General features: G+C 39.7%; 1 protein-coding gene across 1 annotated transcript in view; it reads left to right on the top strand.

Annotated features, from left to right (window-relative positions):
* The window catches only part of DOCK7 (dedicator of cytokinesis 7), a 227,951-nt gene that overhangs the window by 190,620 nt on the left and 12,916 nt on the right, over positions 1 to 24,415 (top strand). Inside the window, exons 39-43 of the mRNA XM_023515104.1 lie at positions 362 to 496; positions 2,564 to 2,653; positions 2,772 to 3,008; positions 3,347 to 3,490; positions 5,654 to 5,760. Of these exons, the coding sequence (XP_023370872.1) occupies positions 362 to 496; positions 2,564 to 2,653; positions 2,772 to 3,008; positions 3,347 to 3,490; positions 5,654 to 5,760 (713 nt within the window). The remainder of the gene's footprint in view (positions 1 to 361; positions 497 to 2,563; positions 2,654 to 2,771; positions 3,009 to 3,346; positions 3,491 to 5,653; positions 5,761 to 24,415) is intronic.

The raw sequence follows: 24,415 nt of genomic DNA, 5'->3' as shown, positions 1-24,415 counted from the left end.
GCCGTTTATGTTGTACAAGCATCTTTTCTTGCAGTTAAGAAAAGCAAGCTAGTTTATCTCAGTGGTATAAACTTAAAAAATAGAGGCCAGTGTGATAGAGTCACTCGGTACAAACTCTAAAAAATCCATATCATATGTAATTTGGCTACTTGGTAAAATCCTTAATTGCTTAAATTGTTTGTTAGAAATAATGGGAAAAGAAAGATTATTTAACTTTGTTTTTACCTTTACTTTAAAAAATAAATAATTTTGAATTGAAACTTTTTGCAATACCTTGGAGATTTTATACTATAGCAATCTAAGCATAATGTGAAAAACAAAAAGACTTTGTATTAAAATTTTTTCGTTTTCCTGAACCTAGGATGGCAAGAGGATGTTTGGCACCTATTTTCGTGTTGGTTTTTATGGAACCAAGTTTGGGGATTTGGATGAACAAGAATTTGTTTACAAGGAGCCTGCAATAACCAAACTTGCAGAGATATCTCACAGACTGGAGGTGAATGCTGGAGCAGTTCATAAAATGTCATCTTTAATTCGTGTTCTCTGTGATGGTTAGACTTTCAGATCTAGAACTAATCATTTAAGAAGCCTGACCTTGCCCAATAAACTGTTCCCTTTCAGTATAAGAATTTTTGATAGTTACAATAATCATCTTTCAAATCCTTTAAATTTTCCCCAGCAATAGTAAAACAGTATTTTTCACTTTATTTTTTGAGGTTCTATTTTCTTACGTATTTTAGAAACCCAAAACGTCCCTCAGAATTACTGTGATTAATGGAGAAATACATACTGCTATCCACATTTCATAGAAAAAGTCATACAGAATAAAGTAGGACACACAGATTAAGTAGCAGCTTATAGGGGAACTACAACTAAAATATTTCTGACCAAAACATTAGATCTTTTAGCTTACCTGAACCCCAGTGAGATGTCGTTAGAACTTACAAGCCTAAAATCGCATCTCGAAAACAATTTTCTTGATCTTTATCCTTTCTTAATTTTCATCACGGATGATCGATTTTTCTATTCCTCAGGCTACCCAGTCTTTTCTGTCGTAGTTACTCTTTCCAACTTTTCTCTCTCCCCTTTACTGAAAGTGTGGTCCACAGCGTTCCTCCCCTGGGAGAGTGTTTGAAACGCAGACGCTCAGACCTCACCCCAGACTTTTGAATCAATTTCTGCATTTGAACAAGACGCCAGATGATATGTGTTCACATACGTGAGCAGTAGGCTTGTTTTCATTCTCAGCTAAGGTTATTAGTATCTTGAATGTTACAGTCTTACTGTAGACTTTGCTGGGCTCAACTTTTTTTTTGTTTTTTTTTGGACAGAGTCTCACTATGTCACCCTCAGTAGAGTGCAGTGGCGTCACAGCTCACAGCAACCTCCAACTCGGGCTTACGCGATTCTTTTGCCTCAGCCTCCCAAGTAACTGGGACTTCACCTCCACAAAGCCCGGCTATTTTGTGTTATTGATGTAGTTTTCACTGCCGTTTGGCAGACCTGGGCCGGGTTTGACCCCGCCAGCCCCAGTGTGTGTGACTGACACCCTAGCTGCTGAGCTACGGGGGCCGAGCCTGCTGGGCTCAATTTTAACAAATTGCCTCAAACTGCGACTTTTTATTTTTCAAGAGGCTGAGTTTAAGTCTCGGGAAATATTAACTGAAACTATATTTCTTAATCATAAACAACTATCTTTGCTGCATGAGTAGGAGTTTCTCCTTTGAAGATGCAGATTTGATTTTTGTTTTTGAATAGCTCCATCTACTGTCCATGCGGCTGCCCAGTCTGATAGGAAATAGTCACTACATTCTTTTGTTTTGTGGTGTTTTTTCTTTTCTTTTTCTGAAAGTCTGTATTTCCAGAAATTTAAACAATTTAAAACAAATTTGTTACCAGTATGATGTAAGCATTCCTAATTCTATATGAAATCAGTACATTCTTCCCCGTAAATGCATTAATGTATACATTAATCTGTGTTTATGATTTAATTTAAAAAATATATATTTGTTGTGCAGAGAGGCAAAGCATCTCAGTCATTACATTCTTGACCCAAAGTTGCCTTTTCAAAATCTAAACCTACACAAAACTTTAACAAGTGAATATACTAAAAAAAATTCTGGAATTAAAATTCAAAAAAGTGAATGTTTATTCATTGACCTGTGGTCTGGTAAGAAACCAAGCCACATCGTATTTAAGAAATGTAAGGTCCTTTACATCAAAGAAAATGAGTTTTTTTGGTCTTTGCTTTCTATTATCTTTGTTTCTCTGGAGAACCTCTTATGGAATATTGTGTTTTTACAAGAGAAAATTTCTCTTTTCTTCTATATTGTATTACAGTGCATAGATGAGAATAATTTCAAATAAATATAGACTGAGACCATGATGTTTTATAAGCCAGCATAGTTTTTGTAAGCCTACATAATTCTTATTTTGTAATTAATGACACGGTTGTACAAAATTTACTAAATTCCCTAATTTTGCTCGGGCATCTCCCTCAATGGCTTCTCTGTTTTCTCATCCTGTTAACTTCATGTAAAGGATTTCTGTTTGTTTATTATAGGGATTTTATGGAGAAAGATTTGGCGAGGATGTGGTTGAAGTAATCAAGGACTCGAATCCCGTAGACAAATGCAAGTTGGACCCTAACAAGGTATGGTTGGTTACGCCGTGACGACGTAGGTGTGTCCTTGAGAGCCCAATTTGCAGTTTTGTTTGCGAAAGACTAATAACTAAACAGTGAAGAAATGACGAACTCTTCCCTTTCCCAGGCATATATTCAGATTACCTACGTGGAGCCCTACTTTGACACATACGAGATGAAGGACAGAATCACGTATTTTGACAAAAACTATAATCTTCGACGCTTCATGTACTGTACCCCCTTCACTTTAGACGGCCGTGCCCACGGGGAGCTTCATGAACAATTCAAAAGGAAGACCATCCTGACCACTTCTCATGCCTTTCCTTATATTAAAACAAGGGTCAATGTCACTCATAAAGAGGAGGTAGGTCCAGAAGTGGGGAAATAGAATTAGTTAAACAAATAGAAGCGAACCGTGTAACAACAGTGTAGATGTACAGGAGATGCGTGCCGTCTTCACAGCACGATGTGCTCGAACTTTACCCATCTTCACATTGTTTGATTTCTAAGTTCCTCATTCGCTCTCAGATTTTGCTTTAAAGTGTTTTTTTTTTCTTTTGGGGATCCAAGTTTGGGATTTTATTATTACGTAAAAGTTTATAATTGATCTCCTCTTTTTTCCTAATTTTAATTGGTTATATGTAAAGTTTATTAAATAGTTTTCCGTCAGTGCACCCACTTGATAGATGCTGTTTCACTCAGATCATCTTAACACCAATTGAAGTTGCCATTGAAGACATGCAGAAAAAGACACAGGAGCTGGCGTTTGCGACACATCAGGACCCAGCAGATCCCAAAATGCTTCAGATGGTCCTCCAGGGATCTGTAGGCACGACGGTTAACCAGGTTCGCGCTTTCTGCTGGCTCTGTGTGACGTAACTTATAAATGGGATTTGGAATAATTTCCTTATTTTATTTTACAAAGACCACAAGTAAGTGCTAAATCCAGTGAAAAGTCTATGTGTTAGAAGTGGTTGCAAAAGACCCTGAAAATATAAATGGAAGAAAACGGGTAAGCAGAAGTTTAGGCCGGGTACAGTGGCTCGTGCCTGTAACCCCAGCTCTCTAAAAGGACAAGTGTGGGCAGGAGGTGGATTCCTTGAGCTCCGGAGTTCAAGACCAGCCTGAACAATAGCAAGACCCCCATCTCTGCTAAAAAACAGAAAGATTAGCCAGGCGTTATGGTGGGCACTGGGGAAGCTGAGGCAGGAGGATCAGTTGAGCCCAAGAGTTTAGGTTGCTATGAGCTAGGTTATCTCAAAAAAAAACCCAAAAAAACAAAAAAACCCACAGCCTATGGTTTTCTACCTATGTATTCATATGCATCTTATTAAGAAAGAATTGGCTCTCTTAAAGAAAAGCATAAAAGAAATGTCAACAGCATCATTTTTATCTTGTGTTTTAGCTCCGTTTAGTGCGTGTAACTGAGTAGATACTCAATTTTAATTAACAAAATATTTGTGTGCAGTGGAGTATTTTTAAACCAATTAGAACAGTTCCTTCTTGTAAGTAAATTAAAAGCTATTCTTAGACTAAAAAAAAAAAAAACAAGAATTGACTCTCTTAAAATAGCTTTTTCTGTAAAAGTGTACATGGAATGAGTCTGATCTAACAAGGAAGGGCTCTTCTCACCCTCTGCTATCTTAATTCTCCCGAATGTTACCTTCTGCAGCTCGCCTTCACAGCAAGTGGTGAGGATTAAATAACTGATTTTGAAAATTTTAATAATATGCGAATATAAGATATCATTTCCTTATTATATACAGATCAGATGCCATCTCCATTATCCCCTGGTAGTTGGTTCATTCAGGTTCTCTTGTTGATGATTTGGGCATGGCCCCAATCTTTTTTTTTTTTTTGAGACAGAGTCTCACCATGTCACCCTCAGTAGAATGCTGTGTTGTCACAGCTCACAGCAACCTCAAACTCTTGGGCTTAAGCGATTCTTTTGCCTCAGCCTCCCAAGTAGCTGGGACTACAGGCACCCACCACGAAGCCTGGCTATTTTTTGTTACAGTTGTCATTGTTGTTTAACTGGCCCGGGCTACGTTTGAATCCGCCACCCTCAGCATATGTGGCTGGCACCATAACCACTGTGCTACAGCACTGAGCCCATGGCCCCAATCTTAAGGAACATTCCATGGCAAGGGAAAAATCCAGAAGTAAGATTTCTGTGATATGGCTTAACTGTTGATTTTAAATTAAAGGAAAAAAGCCCCAAAGTGCCTTACCCTAACGGATGTAAACACCTTAAAACCTCTACCCCCAGGAACATAATGATTGTAATATTTTACCTCCAAATGATGGTGCTTACTCATAGAACATTATCTTCTTTAACTCACAGCCTTGGGAACACTGGGAACACCTTAGGAATACTGAGGGAAGCTGTCTTAGCAAAATCGAGTCGGGTAGCTCGTGGGTCAGCGGATGTGGTAGCCTGACATTTACAAACTATGGGACAAACCGCACTACTGAACACAGTGGTCAGTCCTTGAGCTCCTATTCTGTTTTTTTGAAGAATGAAATAATAGGAGGTTCATTTAATTTAGTTGGCAAGAGTATAAGAACATAGGTATGAAATTAGGAAAAATCTAAAACAGTCTGTCCCTGAAGAGGTGGGGGTTTTGTTTGTTTTTGAGACGGAGTCTCACTCAGTCACCCTGGGTAGAGTGCCGTGGCACATCATAGCTCACAGCAACCTCAGAGTCTTGCCTCAGCCTCCCAAGTAGCTGCCCGCCACAACACCTGGCTAGTTTTTCTATTTTTTATTAGAGACAGTCTCACTCTTTGTCAGCCGGTCTTGAACTCCTCTTGTTCTCAGGCAATCCACCCACCTCAGCCTCCCAGAGTGCGGGGATTATAGGCATGAGCCACCACTCCCAGCCTGATGAGTTTTAGTATAGACATAGACATCTATGTATCTCAGCACTAGGAAAAATCATAAATTCTATCTCTGTGATTTTAGAGAAGATAGAAACATACTCCTTATTTTATTTTCTTGTTTTACAGGGGCCTTTGGAAGTTGCCCAGGTTTTCTTATCTGAAATACCTAGTGACCCAAAGCTCTTCAGACATCATAATAAACTACGACTCTGCTTTAAGGATTTTACTAAAAGGTATTTAAGGCTTCCTATATAAAGATCTTCAAATTGACAATGTCCAACAGCATGGTAAGACAAGTCCAGTGAATAAACAAAGTCAAGTCAGAGAAGGGAAAGGCATGTGGGGTGAAGTGGGGAAGGTCTAACAGAACTGCTGAAAAGAGAGACATTACAAATGGTTCACAGTGAGAAATAATCGGTGTCCTTTAATAGTATATGCTGATCTCCCCCGGCCCTCACTCCGCCATACTCTATAATGCCGTATTTTTAATTTTAAAGATTGGAAAAGCCAAGGCTCAGGAAATTTTACTAACCTGAAACTATTATTAGACTACTTAACTTGAAAGCTGTTATCTGTTGTGAACCTTCAATATTCAAGTTTTGGTTTCCCTTCCCCCTGGGAATTTTCAAGCCGTAAACTTAGAAGCAAAAAATTATATTCATATCTGACCTTATTATTTGTGTCCTTTTTCAGGTCACTTTTTCCTAACCCACAAAGTAAGGGTAGTAATATCCAGCTCCCCTAGGGAGGCTGTACAGACCAGGTTAGGCACTACCTGGGTTCGTCGGGAGTCACTGAGATCACCCCCAGTTTCAGTGACTTGCAGGAGGACTCATAGGACTCAGCTTATCGTCACACTGGTGGCTATGTTTTATTACACTGAAAGAATACAGGGTCTCTTGATTCAGATTAAGTATTAAAAAAAAAAATCAGCAAAGGGAAAAGTGCATGGGGTGAAGTTGAGAGGAAACTGGGGGCAGGCTTCAGAGTCCCTGGTAATGGACTCACATGGGACTTGCCTAGCTCTTCTGGCAAAGAGCTGTGAAATGTCTTCCAGGGAACCCGAAGAGACTTGGGGCAAAGGTCCATAGTGGGACCTGGTCCCATAAGCATCCTCTCCCTGACTTGTTACCAAAATTCCATACTCTCAGAAGGAAGGCAGATATTCAGCATAAACCATGGTGTCCATATAAACAGTTTAGGTACAGTTGATGAGGAACCTCCCCAGATCCAAATTTCCGTACTCTAAGCAAAGGCCAACCTTGGTCTTTCTAAGGATAGCAGTCTCAGGAGTCCAGTCTTAACTCTTTTCTGTACTGATGGAAACATTTATAGGCTAATACTTGGCACATAACATAGAGATGTTCAGTTTTTAAAACAATAGGGAAAACAGTCATCTGTTAGCTTGATACTTGATTTCTGCTTTACCTACACTGTGATTACAAAAGAGAGAATGATTAGTTCAACTTGGTGATGTAAGGGAAGATTCCACACAGTTGACTTGAATCTTGGAAAATGAATTTTAGTTTTCAGGCAGAAATGAGGGCGAGGAGTATACCAAGTTAGAAATGAATGACAAAAGGGATGTAGTCTGGTGAAGTTGGAATCATGAAATCTTAAAGACCAGTAGTTAAGGAAAAGACTAGTAAATTAGACTGGAGTCAGATCGAAGGGGTCTTGTGTACTGTTAAGTGACTTGATTGTCACCTCGTAAAGCACCTTTAGAATCCTAGAACCCAGGCTTTGACTCTCTGTTATGGTTTCTCTTGTCAAATCACTCACTGAATAGGCTTATTAGGGCAAAAATAATTTTACTTTATATTAGTTTTGCCATCAGAAAAATAAGAGGTAATAGTACTTGTTTAAGTAGTTTGAGATGGTATCTCCTTTGTTCTCATTGTGATAGCAATCACAAACTGCTGTCAATTTCTTCTAACTGAAGAGGGTAAACATCTAAAAGAAAAACTTCATTGAAAGTCTGAGAGTTTATAATATAGTCACTGGGAAAGATAGAAGATTTGTTTTAGGAAACATGGCTACTAATACATAGAACAGGTGAACTATGGTAGTAGAAGAAAACTGATTCTTACTCATAGAATTGACTGATTTGTGGATTAATTTTATTATTTGGGAGGTTTGAAAAAACAACAGCAAAACGAACTTGCTATCTTTGTGAACCAGGTGGTCGTGGAACAATGCATACTTCTTTAGGTCATAGACATTTAATTATAGACAGTCAGATACTTCTTTTCTTACTATTGTGAAATATTTACCATGAATACAATTCTCAACAAATGTCTTCCTCTTTGTATATATTTACCGTAGGGTAACAAATGTCTATACTCAACAGGGCTCAATAGGTGTTACTGTCTGCAGAGGAGCTTTTTTCCTTTTAAACTATGAAAAAGCTAAAAACAAAAAAATACTATGGGCGGCGCCTGTGGTTCAAAGGAGTGGGGCGCTGGCCCCATATGCTGGAGGTGGTGGGTTCAAACCCAGCCCCGGCAAAAAAAAGACCACTACATAAGTGGATCATTATGAAAGTTTTGAGATACACAACAATCAAAAAACATAAAATCCACATGGATGAAAATAAAGGAAGCCTCCCAGCTTACTGATAAGCCAAAGAAGTTGAAACTTGCACAGGTGAATCAGGAAGGACGCTGCCAATTGTGTTTCTTGGAAGTGAAATAATGGACCATAACATAGTCTATCTCAAAACTCTAATAGTGACCCATGTAATATAAACCTTACAAAACAGGTATAGCCAATTCTGTATTTTTTATTTTGCCTATTACTTCTCATTTTTTATACCAGCACACATGTATATTTTACCATAGTTCAGTCATACGTATAATCTCAAATTCTCATTTTTCAATTAAAGCTAAAACTATTACTTTGTTATACCATATCCTCAATATACTATACTTTTCTGTATTCCTTTTGAGTTTGAGTGTGGTGTAGTTTGTATCACAGTAGATATTTTTTCTTTTGTTGAATTAAAATTTCCATCATGATGTTACCAAGGCAAAGTACATGAACATTTTCATTGCTTCATAATATGTCACACAGTCCAGAATGTCCCCAAGTATAATTGACACTTGAACACTGCAGCAGTTAGGGGCACCAGCCCACTGTACAATTGAAAATCCATTTGTAACTTTTGACTCCTTAAAACTTAACTGCTAATAGCCTATTATTGACTGAAAATCTTGCCAACACAGACAATAACGCATATTTTGTCTGTTATATATATTACATACTGTATTCCTTACTAAGGTAAGCTAGAGAAAAGAAAATGGTTATTAAGAAAATCATAAGGAGGCTCAGCGCCCATAGCTCAGTGAGTAGGGAGCCAGCGACACACAGCAAGGCTGGAGGGTTCGAGCCCAGCCCGGGCCTGCTAAACAACAATGACAACTGCAACCAAAAAATAGCCAGGCATTGTGGTGGGCACCTGTAGTCTCAGCTACTTGGGAGGCTGAGGCAAGAGAATCGCTTAAGCCCAAGAGTTTGAGGTTGCTGTGAGCTGTGATGCCATGGTATGCTACAGAGGGTGACAAAGTGAGATTCTGTCTCAATAAAAAAAAAAAAGAAAAGGAAATGTATTTACTCTTCATTACTTGATTCATTAAGTAGAAATGGATTATCATAAAGGTCTTCATCCCTGCCATCTTCCTGGTGAGTAGGATAAGAAGGAGGAAGAGCCTTGGTCTTGTTCTCACAGGGGTGGAATGATCCTTCTAGACTTTCACGATGTTCTCTGTAGGGTTCTCTTTCGTGACGTTGGCAATCCTTTCCATAGTGCACCATGTATAATGAGTCTTAAAGGTCCTTATAACCCCCTGATCTACAGGGTGAATGAGATGCTGTGTTGGGGAAAGTAGACCACACACTCTATAGTGTCTCTGCTGTAGAACTCTTGGGGTTCTAGATGGCCAGGGGCATTGTCCAAAGTCAAAACGACTTTGAAAGGCGGTGCCTTACTGGCGTGGGTAAGTCCTGACTTCAGGGACAAAACATCAGTGAAACCAACCCAGAGAAAGGATTCTTGTCCAAGAAGGCCTGGACAAGAATCTTTTCCCTTCAAGGGTTGGGGTCTAGCTGCTTTATAGATAAGAACAGTTTTGATCATAAACCCAATTGTATTTGTAGAAAACAGTAGAATTAGCCTATTCCTTCCTGCCTGAAGTCCTGGTGTTCACTTTATGCAGTGATGGTCTATTACTGCATCTTTGCATTTGTTTACATTTCTCTGAACTGCAAATACTGCCATACAGCATCTCTTGACTTCCTCTCTGCACTGACCACCTCCTTAAGTTGACCTAATTTCCATAGACTGATCATGTACCACATGTACTCAGTGGAAGATGGACCTCCATATACTGACCACGTCTGTAAGTTGTATCTTGACCACTTGGTCTGTGACACACAATTTACCCTCTATAACTTGACCAGTTGAGTCTACTCCACACCAAAGGTCAGAAGGTTCACGTGAGCTTTGCCCCTTACTTGTATTACTTTTTCTATAGCACAAGCTCCTTTTTCATGTTTCATTATTACCACCTGTTGGATTAGTTCTAGTGTGCTATTGTTTATCACGTGTTGCGGAAGATTTTTCAACATGAAGGACTGGTCTGAATTGTCAGTATATCCTACAGTTACTGAAAAATGTTACAGTTAATCAAGACATGATGGCCCAAAGGAAAGAACTCAAAGAGCTGACGTTGAAGGAAAAGGTTGATCTTCTACATTTTCTGGAAAGCAGCAGCCAAAGACAGTAGAACATTTCGGTGTTAGCAACATACAAAAATGTAAACATGAGCACTTGGAGAAACATGGGAAGAAAAGCATAGGCCCATAGTGGAAAAGGAGGAAAGCTTGGCTCAATGAAGTCAGTGAAGCCACATTAAGCTGCTTCAAACAAATAGGGCAGTTAACACCCAAATCTCTGGGCTAAAGATCCAAGAAATTGCTAAAATATTTGCACAGGAATTTGAGCTGGCAAATTTCCAAGCATCGAGTGATTGGCTCAAGAAATTTAAACTGTGACACAAGGTCTCCCAGAAAGTCTTACATGGTGAATCCAGTGAAGTTCCAGAAGTTGTGGAGAGTTCATCAAAAAGGTCCCAGAGTTAGCCAGAGGCTTCAAAGATGATGACATTTTTAACAGTGATAAATATGGACTCTTTTCAAGACAATGCCTGACAGAAGCCTCATCATGAAGGGTGACAAACATATGTAAGAGTGGAAAACTTTCCAAATAACATTTAACAGTTCTGCTCTGCACTGGCTCAACCAGAGAAAACCTAAAGCCCTTCATGATTGGTAAATCAGCAAAGCCACATGCATTCAGCAACCTGGAGCTCAAAGACTTCCCCATCACTTGGGGATCAAACAAGTGCTCAGGGATGACTGGAGTCCTGTTTGAGAAGTGGATGAGGAGTATCAACCAAGAAATGAACAAGAAGAAATGGTGTATTCTAATGACAGTAGACAACTGTCCTGGCCACCTGCAAGTAAATCATCTAATAAACGTCACATTGAAACTTCTGCCTCGGCTCGGTGCCTATAGCTCAACCGGCTAAGGCGCCAGACACGTACACCTAAGGTGGCGGGTTTGAATCCCCAGCCCGGACCCGCCAAAACAACAATGATGGCTGCAACCAAAAAATAGCCGGGCGTTGTGGCGGGCGCCTGTGGTCCCAGCTACTTGGGAGGCTGAGGCAGGAGACTCGCTTGAGCCCAGGAGTTGGAGGTTGCTGTGAGCTGTAATGCCACGGCACTCTACCCAGGGGGACAGCTTGAGGCTCTGTCTCAAAAAAAAAAAAGAAAAAGAAAAAGAAACTTCTGCCTCAAAAAAAAAGAAAGAAACTTCTGCCTCCAAGGATGACCTCGAAAATCCAACCTCTTGATCAAGCCATCTTCAAAGCATTTAAAATGCACTAGTGAGCCCAGCTCCTGCAGTGGGTCATTACCAAACACCAGCCTGTGGTCCACTGTGGAAGCAACTTCATCAGTTAATGCCCTGGATGCTGCCCGCTGGGTCAATTCTTCTTGGAATAAAGTTCAGCCAGAAACAACATAAGAAGTGTTTAAAGAAAGTTCTATTTGTCACAACCAAGAGCACAGTGTTTGGGCCCCAACAGACAGTCCATCTCCCATGGTAGAATTTGAAGTAGTAGATTTTGAAGGTTTTGTTGGAACAGATGACGGGGTGGCAAACAGTAATGAACCTGGCCCAGAAGCAACTTTTCAAGTGATACTGACCTAAGTACAGAGAAGCATAAAAGTGCGTGAAGTAGCTGATGAAGTGGAAGAAGCAAGAGAGGATGACACAGAAATTACAGCGACCGTAAAAGAAGAGGATGTCAGGCATCTGATGACACGTTTGGAGTCATTTGCTCTGGAAGAATGTCCAGGTGTGCTGAGTGGGGTAGCCGGTGTTGAGAGGCTTTCTCCACTTATGTTTGTAATATGAATAAGAAACAGACCAAGATTCACTCTTTTATCAGAAAGAATGATAAAAACCATGAGAAAACAGTGAATGTATTGATTTTGTATGACATGGTACAAAAATCTGAGAATTAAGTTGGTGAACTCATCCTAGAAAAAGTGCTGCATACTTCATTGCTGAAGGTGACCATTGTCACCTTTGAAGAACTCCCCTTGGGAGGCTGTACACTGATGCCAGCGCCAAGTCCACCCTTCACAGCAATTTTGGAATTATCTTTTCTAGAATGGCCATCAGCGCTGTCATCATATTGCCCTTGATGCCCCAAATGTCTCCCTTTCAGTATTTCCTTTATCTTTGGGTAAGGAAAAAAGTCACTGGGGGCCAAATGAGGTGAGTAGGGAGGGTGTTCTGATATAGTTATTTGCTTACTCATTAAAAATTCCATCACAGACAGTGCTGTGTGAGCTGGTGCATGGTCATGAGGCAAGAGCCACACGTTTCTCATGCCAAAATTTTCAGTTAAGATTTTCCTGTTTCTCTATCAATGTTTACTTTGTCTGCTAGCTATGCTTCCCAAAAAGCTGACAATTTGATGCATAACTGGATGGATTTTTGCAACATTCTTGTCAGTTCTGCTCATTACTGGCCAGGCCACCCTGACCTCTCTTCATCAGTGATGCTATCTCCCCTCAGGACAATGTTTTGTCTGTACACTGCTGCTGTTTTCTGCATGGCATTATCCCCATAAACTTGGACTAACAGTCCCTGATTTCACTTCTGCTCTTGGCGAGTTTAACAAGAGGTTTACAAATGTTTGTTGATTGCTTTAATTCAAGTTCCTAACATTTTTGCAATGGCACACAAAAGCATGTAACAACAATGAACACCACTCAGCAAGACACAGCCGCACGTTGACACGAACACAACTACGAAACCTTACTGACTTGTCTGTGCAGTGCTGCACACAGAAGTGCATGGTGGCAAGTTCACAACCTGTCAGACATCCGTTTGTGCGATTTGACTGTGTTTTATATGTGAATTCATGTGATGTTCTCTAATAAAAGCTGTACAAGAAAGTAAAGATAACGTACGTATCAGTACAGTAGGCCCAGTTCCTTATGTAATCACCACTCTATGTTGACCATTTTATTACAGTGCCTTAAGTGGTCAACTTACAGAGATTCTACCATATTTTATGATAGTAAATGATAAAATAAGGTAGTATCTATTTTATGCATTCATAATGCACCTAGTTTTTCATAATTTTCTAAATATTTCTAGACTATCCACTGTCAGGTTTTTTCAAATTGTCACAGATCTCCAAAATTTTTCCAAATGTATTGAAAAAAATATGCATGTATGTGAACCTATATAATCCAAGCCCATGTTGTTCAAGGGTCAACTGCATTAACAGTGCCCAGAATGCAAATGTACTAGACTCAATACACTGTGCTTTTTTTTTTTTTTTGCAGTTTTTGGCCAGGGCTGGGTTTGACCCTGCCACCACCTCCAGCATATGGAGCTGGCACCCTACTCCTTTGAGCCACAGGCGCCACCCAATACACTGTGCTTTAAGTAATGCAATTTAAACAGGGTGTTTTTTGTTTTAAATAGTACTTCAGTTTGTTTTTATTACTGAAAACAATAAATACTTTTCCATATGCTACTTTTTTTTTAATTTCAGGTTAATGTGAGGGTGCAAACAGCAAGGTTACAGTGTGTGCATTTGTTAGATAGAGTCCCTCTTTAAGTTGTGTCCTGCACTTGTAAGGGCCACATACCCTTACATTGTCCCCACTAAGCGGGAGCACACCAGTCTCCTCCCTTCTTCCTTCTCCCTCCTCCAGCTTGAATTGAATTGAGTTTTTCTCTTATGTGGGCTTGTATTAAATCATCTACGTCTTCACGTTAGTAATTAGTATTCAGTACTTTGGATATTTGCTTTTCCATTCTTGCTATAAATTACTAAGAACAATGTGTTTCAGTGAAAACTTTAAAGTCTCTATCTTTTTTATGGCTGAATAATATTCCATGGTACACATACACCATAGTTTGTTCATTGCTCCTGGGTTAATGGGCATTTAAGTTGTTTCCACATGCTAACCATTGTAAATTAAGCTGTAGTAAACAATCTAGAGCAAATGTCTTTATGATAAAAATGATTTTTTTTCTTCTGGGTAGTAGTGGGATTGTGGGATGTCTAATTTGAGTTCTTTGAGGATTCTCCATGCTTTTTTCCCAAGAGGCTGTATTAGTAGGTAGACCCACCAATGGTGTAGAAGTGTTTCGCTCTCTTCACATCCACGCCAGCAAGTTCAACTTTGGAACTTTGTGATGTGGGCTATTTTTACTGGGGTTAAGCAATATCTCAGGGCAATTTTGATTTGCATTTCTCTGATGAAATTGATGATGAACATTTTTTCATAGGTTTGTTGGCCATTTTTTTCTGTCTTCCTCAGAGAAGGGTCTGTTCATGTCTCTTGTCCAGTGATAGATGGGATTGTTTACTCCTTTTTTCTTTTTTTTTTTTTTTTGAGACAGAGCCTCAAGCTATCCCCCTGGCTAGAGTGCCGTGGCATTACAGCTCACAGCAACCTCTAACTCCTGGGCTCAAGCGAGTCTTCTGCCTCCGCCTCCCAAGTAGCTGGGACCACAGGTGCCCGCCACAACGCCCGGCTATTTTTTGGTTGCAGCCATCATTGTTTTGGCGGGTCCGGGCTGGGGATTCGAACCCGCCACCTTAGGTGTACGTGGCTGGCGCCTTAGCCGGTTGAGCTATAGGCACCGAGCCACTCCTTTTTTCTTGATTAATTTGAGTTCTCCATAGATCCTAGTTATCAAGCCTTTGTCAGATGTGTAACATGCAAATATCTTTTCCCATTCTGAAGGTTGTCTATTTGCATTGATTATTATGTTCTTAGCTGTGCAGAGCTGTGTCCAGTTTAATTAAGTCCCATTTGTTTATTTTTGTTATTGTCTTTGCCACTGAAGTCTTCTTTCATAAAATCTTTCCCCAGGCTGACATCCTCAAGTGTTTTTCCCATACTTTCTTCCAGACGTTTTATTGTTTCATATCTTAGATTTAAACCTTTTATCGATCTTGAGTCAATTTTTGCTAAGGGGTGGTGAGGGTCCAATGTGAATCTTCTATATGTGGTGATCCATTTTTCCAAGCATTATTTATTGAATACAGATTCTGTCCCCCTGTGTATGCTTTTGTTTGGTTTATTGAAGATCAGATGGCTGTAAGAGACTGGTTTCATCTCTTGATTTTCTATTTGGATCCATATGTCTATGTCTCTATTTTTGTGCCAATACCATGCTGTTTCGATCGCTGGGGACTGATAATATAACCTAAAGTCTGATAGAGTGATGCCTCCAACTTTGTTTTTATTACTAAAACTCACTGTGACTAGATGAGTTTACTGCTTGCAGATGAAATGAAGAACTATTTTTTCCAATTCTTCAAAGTATGATATTGGTGTTTTAATGGAAATTCCATTGAATCTGTAGATTGCTTTGGATAGTATAGACATTTTTAACAATGTTGATTCCTCCCAGACAAGAGCCTGGTATGTTTTCCTATTTGTTAGTGTCTTCTGCTATTTCTTTTTTTGGGTTTCATAATTCTCTTTGTAGTGGTCCTTCACCTTTTATTAGGTATATTCTTAGGCATTTGATTTTCTTTGAGGCTACTTTGAAGGGAATTATGTCTTAGATTAGCTTCTGACCTTGGCTGTTATTGGTATATACAAAGGGTAATGATTTGTAGACATTAATTTTATACCCTGAGATGTTACTGTATTTCTTGATCACTTCCAGGAGTCTTGTGGTTGAGTCTCTGCAGTTGTCTAAGATCATATCATTGGCAAATAGTGAGAGTTTGACCTCCTCTGCCCCCATTTGGATGCCTTTTATATCGTTCTCTTGCCTGATGATTGCTTTGGCTAGAGCTTCCAAAACTATGTTGAATAGTAGGGGCATTAGAAAACACCCTTCTGTGGTTCCAGTTCTAAGTGGAAAAGCTTTCAGTTTTACTCCATGCAGTATGATTTTAGCTGTGGGTTTGTTATAGATGGCTTCAGTCAGTTCTAGAAAAATGCCACCTACACACCTATATTCTTAAGTGTTCTTGTTAGAAAAGGATGCTGAATTTTATCAAATGCTTTTTCTGCAACTGTTGAAAAACTGTTGCAGAACTGTTGGCCTTTGTTTTTGCTTCTATTGATATGGTGAATTACATTTATGGATTTGCATATGTTAAACCAGGCTTGCATCCTTGGGATGAATCCTACTTGATTGTGATGTATAATATTTTATGTGTAGCTGTAATCTATCGGCTAACATATTGTTGAATATTTTTGCATCAATATTCATTAGTGAAATTGGTCTGTAGTTTGCCTTTTTAGTTGGGTCCTTTCCTGGTTTTGGTATCAGGGAGAGATTTACTTCATAGACCATGTTGAAGGAGGTTCCTTCCTTCTCAATGTGTTGGAATAGGTTCTGCAGTATAGGTACAAGCTCTTCTTTAAAGGTTTGATAGAATTCTGGGGTAAAGCCATCTGGTTCTGGGCCTTTTTTGTTGTTGTTGGAAAATTTGTTATTTCTTCAATGTCAGTGCTTGATATTGATCTGTTCAAGAGATCTGTTTCTTCCTGGTTAAGTCTATGGAGATGGTGTGATTCCAGGTATTGGTCCATTTCCTCCACATTGTCAAATTTGTGGGCAGAGAGTTTCTTACAGTTGTCAGGGATAATCTCTTGTATCTGTGGTATCTGTTGTTCCTTCCCATTTTCTTTTATTTCTTATTGAGGTGTTAGAGATTTTACTTTTCTGTTTCTAGTTCATCTGGCCAAAGGTTTGTTAATTGTGTTTATCTTTTTGAAGAACCAACTTTATGCTTCATTAATGTTTTGAATGATTCTTTCGTTTTCAATTTCATTTATTTCTGATTTAATGTTGATTATTTCTTTTCTTCTGCTAGGTTTGGGATTGGATTGCTCTTCCATTTCCTTAAGATGGTTCATTAGGCTATTGATGTGCTCTCTTTCTGTTTTCAGGTATAGGCTTCTAATGCAATAAATTTCCCTCTTAGACTACTTACCAGTATCTCACAGGTTTGGGTAACTTGTAGTTTCATTGTTGTTATGTATGAGGAATTTAATAATTTCCTCCTTTATTTCTTCTTTGATCCAACTGTCATATAGCAGAAGGTTGTTTAATTTCCATGCCTTTGTATGGAGATGAAAATTTTCTGTTGGAGTTGAGTTCCACCTTTATTACCTTGTGATCTGTGACGATACAAGATATAATCCCAGTTCTTCTAATTTTGTTGAGATTTTATTTGTATCCTATAATATGATCTATTTTAGAGTATGTTCCATGGGCTGATGAGGAAAATATATATTCATTAGCTTTGGGATGATGTGTTCTATATAGTTCTGTTAAGCCCATTTCTTCTTTGGTCACATTTAAGTTCTGTGTATATCTGTCTAGTTTCTGTGTAGAGGATCTGTCCAGTTCTGTTAGAGAGGTATTAAAGTCCCCAACTATTATGGTGTTATGGAATATCATATTGCTCAGATCAATTAAGGTCTCTTTCACAAATCTGGGAGTGCTTATGTTAGGTGCATAAATATTTAGAATTGAAATGTCCTCTTGTTATATTGTTTCCTTGACCAGTATGAAATGACCATCTTTGTCTTTCTTAAATGTTGCTTTAAATCCACTTGTATCTGAAAATAAAATTGCAACCCTTCTTCTGATTTCCATTTGCCTGAAATACTGTTTTCCAACCCTTTACCCTGAGTCTTGTTTTATCCTTTGAAGTTAGGTGTGTTTCCTGCAGACAACATATACACACCTTGTGCTTTTTTTTTTTTTAATCCAGTCAGCCAGCCTGTGCCTCTTCAGTGGAGAATTCAAACCATTAACATTTATTGAGAGAATTGCTAAGTGTGGTAGAGTTCTGTTCATCTTATTTTTTGAAGGTCTGTTGCTTGGTTTTATCCTTTCCACCATTATGGAAGGTAGGTTTTGTCCTTTAGTTTCTGGGTTTTTACTTTGCTGGTGGTTCATTATAGAGAATGGGTCTAAGTATTTCCTGTACAGCTGGTCTTCTTGTGGTCAGTTTCCTCAATGTTTGCATATCAGCAAAAGATTTGATTTCTCTTATCAATTTTGAAACTTAGTTTAGCAGGATACAGAATTCTGGGCTGAAAATTGTTTTGTTTAAGAAGGTTAAAAGTAGATGACCATTCTCTTCTGGCTTGGAAAGTTTCAGCTGAAAAGTCTGCCCTCACCCTGATGGATCTGCCCCTGTACGTCAATTGGACTTAGTCCTGGCTCCTTGCAAAATTTTCTCTTTCATGTTGACTTTCGACAGGTTCATTGCAACATGTCTTGGAAATACTCTGTTTATGTTGAGATGACCCACAATTCAGTATTCCTGTAAAAGGAGTGTTTCAGAATCTTCAGTGATACTTGGAAATTTTTATTTATGATATCCTCCTTCCATTTTGGCAGACATTCTTCTTTCCCTTCAGGATCTCTATAATATGTATCTTTGAATGTTTCATGATGTCCCATAATTCTCTGAGGGAATATTCTGCTTTTTCTCTCCTCTTTTCTGCCTCTTTAACTGCCTGTGTTAGCTCAAGAGTTTTATCTTCTTGTTCTGAGTTTCTTCCTTCTCCATGGTCTAATCTGTTATTGGTACTTTATACTGCATCTTTTAGTTCACTAATTGACTCCTTCAATTCCTTAAGCCCCACTATATATTTTCTATATTCATCATATCTTTCATCCATTTGGGGGTTCTGTTTTTGAATTTTCCTTTTATTATTTTCTACTTTCTCATCCATTCCCTTTATTAATTTTTGCCATCCCTATTTCAAATTTCCTGTCATTTCTATTAATTCTTTATAGGTGGAATCCTCTGTGGTAGCTGCCTCATGATCCCTTGGGTAGGTTACTTAGTTCTGGTTTTTCATGTTGACAGAATTTTTCTGTTGGTTCTTCCTCATGTGTTTTCTTCTTGTTCACTTCCTTCCCCTAATTTTTCTTCTCACTACCTTCTTTCCTTTAAATTATCTTATCTCTGACCATAGGTGTTGAAGTGGCCCTTTGGTATAAGTTCAAAAAGAAGGAAGGGGGGTTGAAAGAAAAGAAATTAAGAAAAGGGGAGAAGGACAGGAAGAGAGAAAGGAACAGGAGAAATTATGATGTTTAGCAGGGTGCTTTGCCCACATCCACAACTCCAGGACTTTTGGTGGCAGGCTGGGGGATCACCTCGAGGTCATGAGCTTCTTACCACCCTGGACAAAAGCAAGACCCCACCTTCACCAAATATAGGGGGAATAAATCAGCAATATGTCACAATTGGGATATACCAATGCTATCTTTCCCAAGGCAAAAGGTAGAACTCATCCTACACCATGACTTCATGGCCGCCTTGAGCCAGACTAATTTTGTGACCCCCACAGCCCTCAGAGAAAAGAAAAAATAATAAAAGATAAGGAAAATTTAAAAATACAACTATATAAGATGAAGGAAGAAAGGTATATAACATGAGAAATTCATGTGGGAAATATGAGAAAAGTAGGAAAATCTCTGCCAAAAGTGAAAAAAGGATAAAAGTAAAAAAGAAAGAATAAAAGGGGCTGAAAAACTATAACAAAATTGGAGGAGCCCTTGCTATTGAAGAAAGTAAAAATGAAACAAACAAACAAACAAAATAAAACAAACAGAATGACCAAAAAAAAAAAAAAAAGACAAAAACTGAGGAAAAACATTACAAAAAGGAGTAAAAAATGGAATATAAAATACGTGCAGCAGTATTTTGCCTGATCACCAGGTGGTGCTGTGGTGTTAGGAGATGGAGAATACATATGCTGCTATTACTATGTATACGATTTGGGCTGGAAACTACTTTTTCCCTAGTTGCGGAGGAGATTGGGTCCTGTCTTCCTGATTTATTTGACCTTGAGCAGGGCTTGGTCACTTCTTCAGCATTCATTTCTCATAGGATTGGTGTCCCTTTTTTTTTTTTTTGAGACAGAGTCTCTCTTGGTCGCCCTCAGTAGAGTGCCATGGCATCACAGCTCACAGCAACCTCAAGCTCTTGGGCTTAAGCGATTTTCTTGCCTCAGCCGCCCGAGTAGCTGGGACTACAGGTGCCCGCCACAACGCCTGGCTATTTTTTTGTTACAATTTGGCTGGGGCTGGGTTTGAATCCACCACCCGTGGCATATGGAGCCAGCGCCCAGCTCACAAAGCCACAGGCACCATCCAGGATTGGTATCTTAAAGCTCTTACCAGATTTCTTGAGAGCCACATCAAAAGGTGCCCGTGGATGGCACCTGTACACCTGACAACAAAATTGCCTTCCCAGGGGCACCAGGGCCATTCAGCTCACCTTGAGGATGGCTGCCTGAAATCAGCAGGCAAAACAGAGCCAGCATCCACTAGGACCTTGAAGACTTTTCCTCCTGGACATCCTTCCCACAGTGGTAGCACCCTGATAGTGGCTAAGCCAATGGGAATTCCCCCAGCCTTTTCAATCCCAGCTGCCAGAAACTGTTCAAGTTTACTTGCTCGCTTAAGCCCTTATAAGGCAGCTCCAGTGAGCAGCCTAGTTCAAAAACAAAAAACTGATAGCCCTTTTCTTATCTGCTGTTCTCCAGGGAGATGCCCACCAGCTGGCCTCTGGCATACCCAAGCACTTGCCTTCTGTGCTGGTTTTCCTCAGCTCCAGACCTCCCCATTGGCTACTGGAGTATCCTACTGCTTCATTGTCCCCCCAAAGTGGTTTCTGTGTGGATTCCCCCAGGCAGAGGTGGCTGGAGTCCTCTCTCCCCTGTTTCACTGTGAGTGACTGATAAGGAGATGTCTGCAGTCCACCATCTTGTTCAACCCTCCTCCCATGTATCTACTTTTTATCTTGAGTTTTATCTTTTAAAACTTGTTTTCTTTAAATCTTAAATAGATTGTAAATAATACTTATAATATTTGCCATTAAAGAATAAAAGGATAAAATTCATGGGACCCAGCTTAGGAAATAGATCATTATTATTGCTTTGAGACCCCCTCCCCATGTAACCTTCTCTAATATCTCCCTCTCCCTTCCTTCAGTGGTAACCAGTATCCCGAATTTCATATTTATCATTTCCTTTGTTATCTTTATAGTTTTATCATAAATAAATGTATCCCTAAATAAACATTTAGTTTTGCATTTTTTTTTTTTTTTGAGACAGCTTCAAGCTGTCACCCTGGGTAAACTGCCATGGCATCATAGCTCACAGTAACCTCAAACTCTTGGGCTCAAGCGATTCTCTTGCCTCTGCCTCCCAAGTCGCTGGGACTGCAGGCACCCGCCACAACGCCCGGCTGTTTTTTGGGCAGCTGTCATTGTTATTTGGCGAGCCCAGGCTGGATTTGAACCTGCCAGCTCAGGTGTATGTGGCTGGCACCTTAGCCACTTGAGCCACAGGCGCCGAGCCTAGTTTTGCATTTTTTAATCTTATATAAATGAACAAAAGAATATAGATTCTTCAATGACTTGCCATTTTCAGTGTTTTGGGGGTATATCTATAATAAATGTTGAGAGGGCAGTTGCCAGGGCAGTTCTCTCACAATGGCTGGATGTTTTGGTTATTTGTTTTGTTTTTTTGTTTGTTGCTGGATGTTTTGGTTATTAGGTTTTGTTTTTTATTTGTTTGTTCTGTTTTGTTTCAGTTATGAAAAGTCATATTCAAATACAGTAGAACCTCTCTTAAGTTGTCCACCCAAGGAACTGTAATAATCTGGCAGGTAAAAGTTAAACTGTTAGGCTATACTAGCTAAAAGTAGACACATGGGAGGAGGGTGAAAAAAGATGGTGGACTGCAAACATCTCCTTATCAGCCACTCACAGTGAAACTGGTAGCCTTCCAGCCACCTCTGCCACAGAAACCTCGTTGGGGGGACAATGAAGCAGTAGGAGACTCCAGATTTAAGGGGGTCTCTAAGCTGTGTAATAATAGTACAGAGGTGGTCAACTTAAGGAACTAGACCTACTATATTCACACATACATGTGGTTCATGTCCATTCTATAAAAATCAGTTCAATTTAAGGAGGTGATAGGGAGGTGGTCAACTATGGATATTCTATTCCATTTTTCTATTTCTGGATGTACATGTATAAGAGATTTTATAGGGCTTTAAGAATAATGCTGTTGGGGGAAGAGCAAGATGGTGGCTGGGTAACAGCTTCCTTGCAACTGGGCACACTGAGACTGGGGAGAGAAGACTCCAGGCATCTCTGGCTGGTGGGATCTACCCAGAAACATCCCTTTGGGGACATAGGGAGTCAGTGAGAGACTTCTGGACCCCATGAGGAGGACAAAAGCAGTGGAGAACTGATAAGTAGTTGCGTGTGTTCGTTTGGTCTAATCTCACTGGCAGCTGTTAAGTTCAGCATCAGTGTGATTGCAAACTGGAAAGGCCTTACCTGTAAGCTGTTTGTTTTTTTGGACTTAGCACTCAGTTGAACTACCTTGGCAAGAGTGCAGAAGACTTTAAACATTGTCTAGGGCCCCAGACTGAGCTGCTGAGCCCGACAGAGCTAATAGTGTTCGGCTGTGGGCCTCACGGAGCCATTGTGAGAGAAGTGCCCTGGCAAGCTCCGCCCTCAGGGTCACAGAGCAAAGATCAGGCAGAAGCAAGTAATCTGGTGACTGAGCAGCCTAAAGGTGGGGACTGGGACACCTTACAGCCTTGGCCCCCAGGGGCATAAAGTGAGACGGGTTTTGTCATACTGAGGAAGTAGACAGCCACTTCAGGAGTGATCCCAGCAACAAGTGCTTTCCTGAGAAAGCTTTTGCTTAGCCAAGGTTAGCAGTTTAAAGTGCCTTTTAAGCAGGCTAAGGAGAGATTTGGGCTCTCCACCTTGTGGGGTTTGAGAAACCAGCAGAGACCTCCAGTCTCTCTCCATCTCATATAGACATATCAGCATTGTGATTAACATCTCATACCCTAGAAGATCACCTGTTGCCCAGACAATATTCAGCAAGATATATATACTGCTTTGTTTTTTGGTTTTGTTTTGTTTTGTTTTTTAATTTCAACATATTCCCTATAGATTTTCCTTTTTTTCTTTCCTTTCTTTTCTTTCTTCATTTTTCTAGTTTAAATATAATTTTCCATTGTTACATTCTTTAACAATTAGAACTTCATTTTTGCTAGTGTTTCTACTCCTATTATTTGGTTTTTTCCCCCAATTTTATCCCATAAAATTTTCTGTTTTGCTTGTTTTGGTTTGATTTATAGCATTTTTGTCTTTCCTCTTTACTTGGTGGAGGTGGGGTACTGTGTCTGAAAAGACTAGCAAAGAGCTGCTGCCCTCAAGGGAACCACCCAACCAGGCACCCCCAGAGGTTGGGGGTTTTTTAAGGTTGGGTCAAAGTACTCTACTGTATACTCATTTTGCTCCTGTCTCCCTCTTTCTGTGCCTCTCTTCTTTTTGTCAATATTCCCTTTTACTTACCCCCCTCCTTTCTCTTTTCTCTCTCTCTTTTTTTCTTTTTTCCCTTCTTGCTCTTCAGTCTTCTCATCCCTTTGGTCCTGTACCAAAAGGACTCATTGAAACCCTAGTTCAGAGGCACAGTAACTTAAAGAGCAAGAGGAAGTGAAAGGAAAATTAGGGCAAGGAAACAGATAAAAGAAAGCACTCATGAGGAAGAATCAGCAGAAAAATCCTGGAAACGTGAAAACCAGTCCAGAGCAAGCCTCCCCGCCCCCCACCAAGGGACTGTGAGGATCCTCTGCTACTACAGAGGATTCCACCTATAAAGAAATGTTAGAAATGACAGAAAGGGAATTTAGAATACAGATGATGAAAACAATGAAGGAAATGATAAAAACAATGAAAGAAACTGCTGATAAAGTGGACAATGATGAAAAGGAAATCCAAAAACAGAATCAAATAAGAGATGAATGATATGAAGAATGTAGACAGGATATAGCAGAGCTGAAGGAACTGAAGCAGTCAATTAGGGAACTTAAAGATGCAATAGAAAGTATCAACAACAGATTAGACCATGCAGAAGAAAGAATCTCAGAGGTGGAGGACAAAGCTCTTGAGATATCTCAGATAGTAAAAGAGGCAGAAAAGAAGAGAGAGGGAAAGTAGAACGCTGTCAGAATGGTAGGACCATATGAAGCATTCAAACATACAGGTTATAGGTATCACAGAAGGGGAAGAAGAATGTCCCAAGGGAGTGGAAGCCATACTTGAGAATATTATAAATGAAAATTTCCCAAATATCACCAAAGATGCTGACACACTCCTTTCAGAGGGATATGGGATTCCAGGTTGCCTCAACTCTAACTGAGCTTCTCCAAGACACATTGTGATGAACCTGTCCAAAGTCAAGACAAAAGAAAAGATTCTT

Source organism: Otolemur garnettii, unplaced genomic scaffold (assembly GCF_000181295.1).
Source record: "Otolemur garnettii isolate 467f Iridium unplaced genomic scaffold, OtoGar3 scaffold00066, whole genome shotgun sequence".
Lineage (NCBI taxonomy): Eukaryota > Metazoa > Chordata > Mammalia > Primates > Galagidae > Otolemur > Otolemur garnettii.
This window is presented reverse-complemented; position numbering and strand designations above follow the sequence as displayed.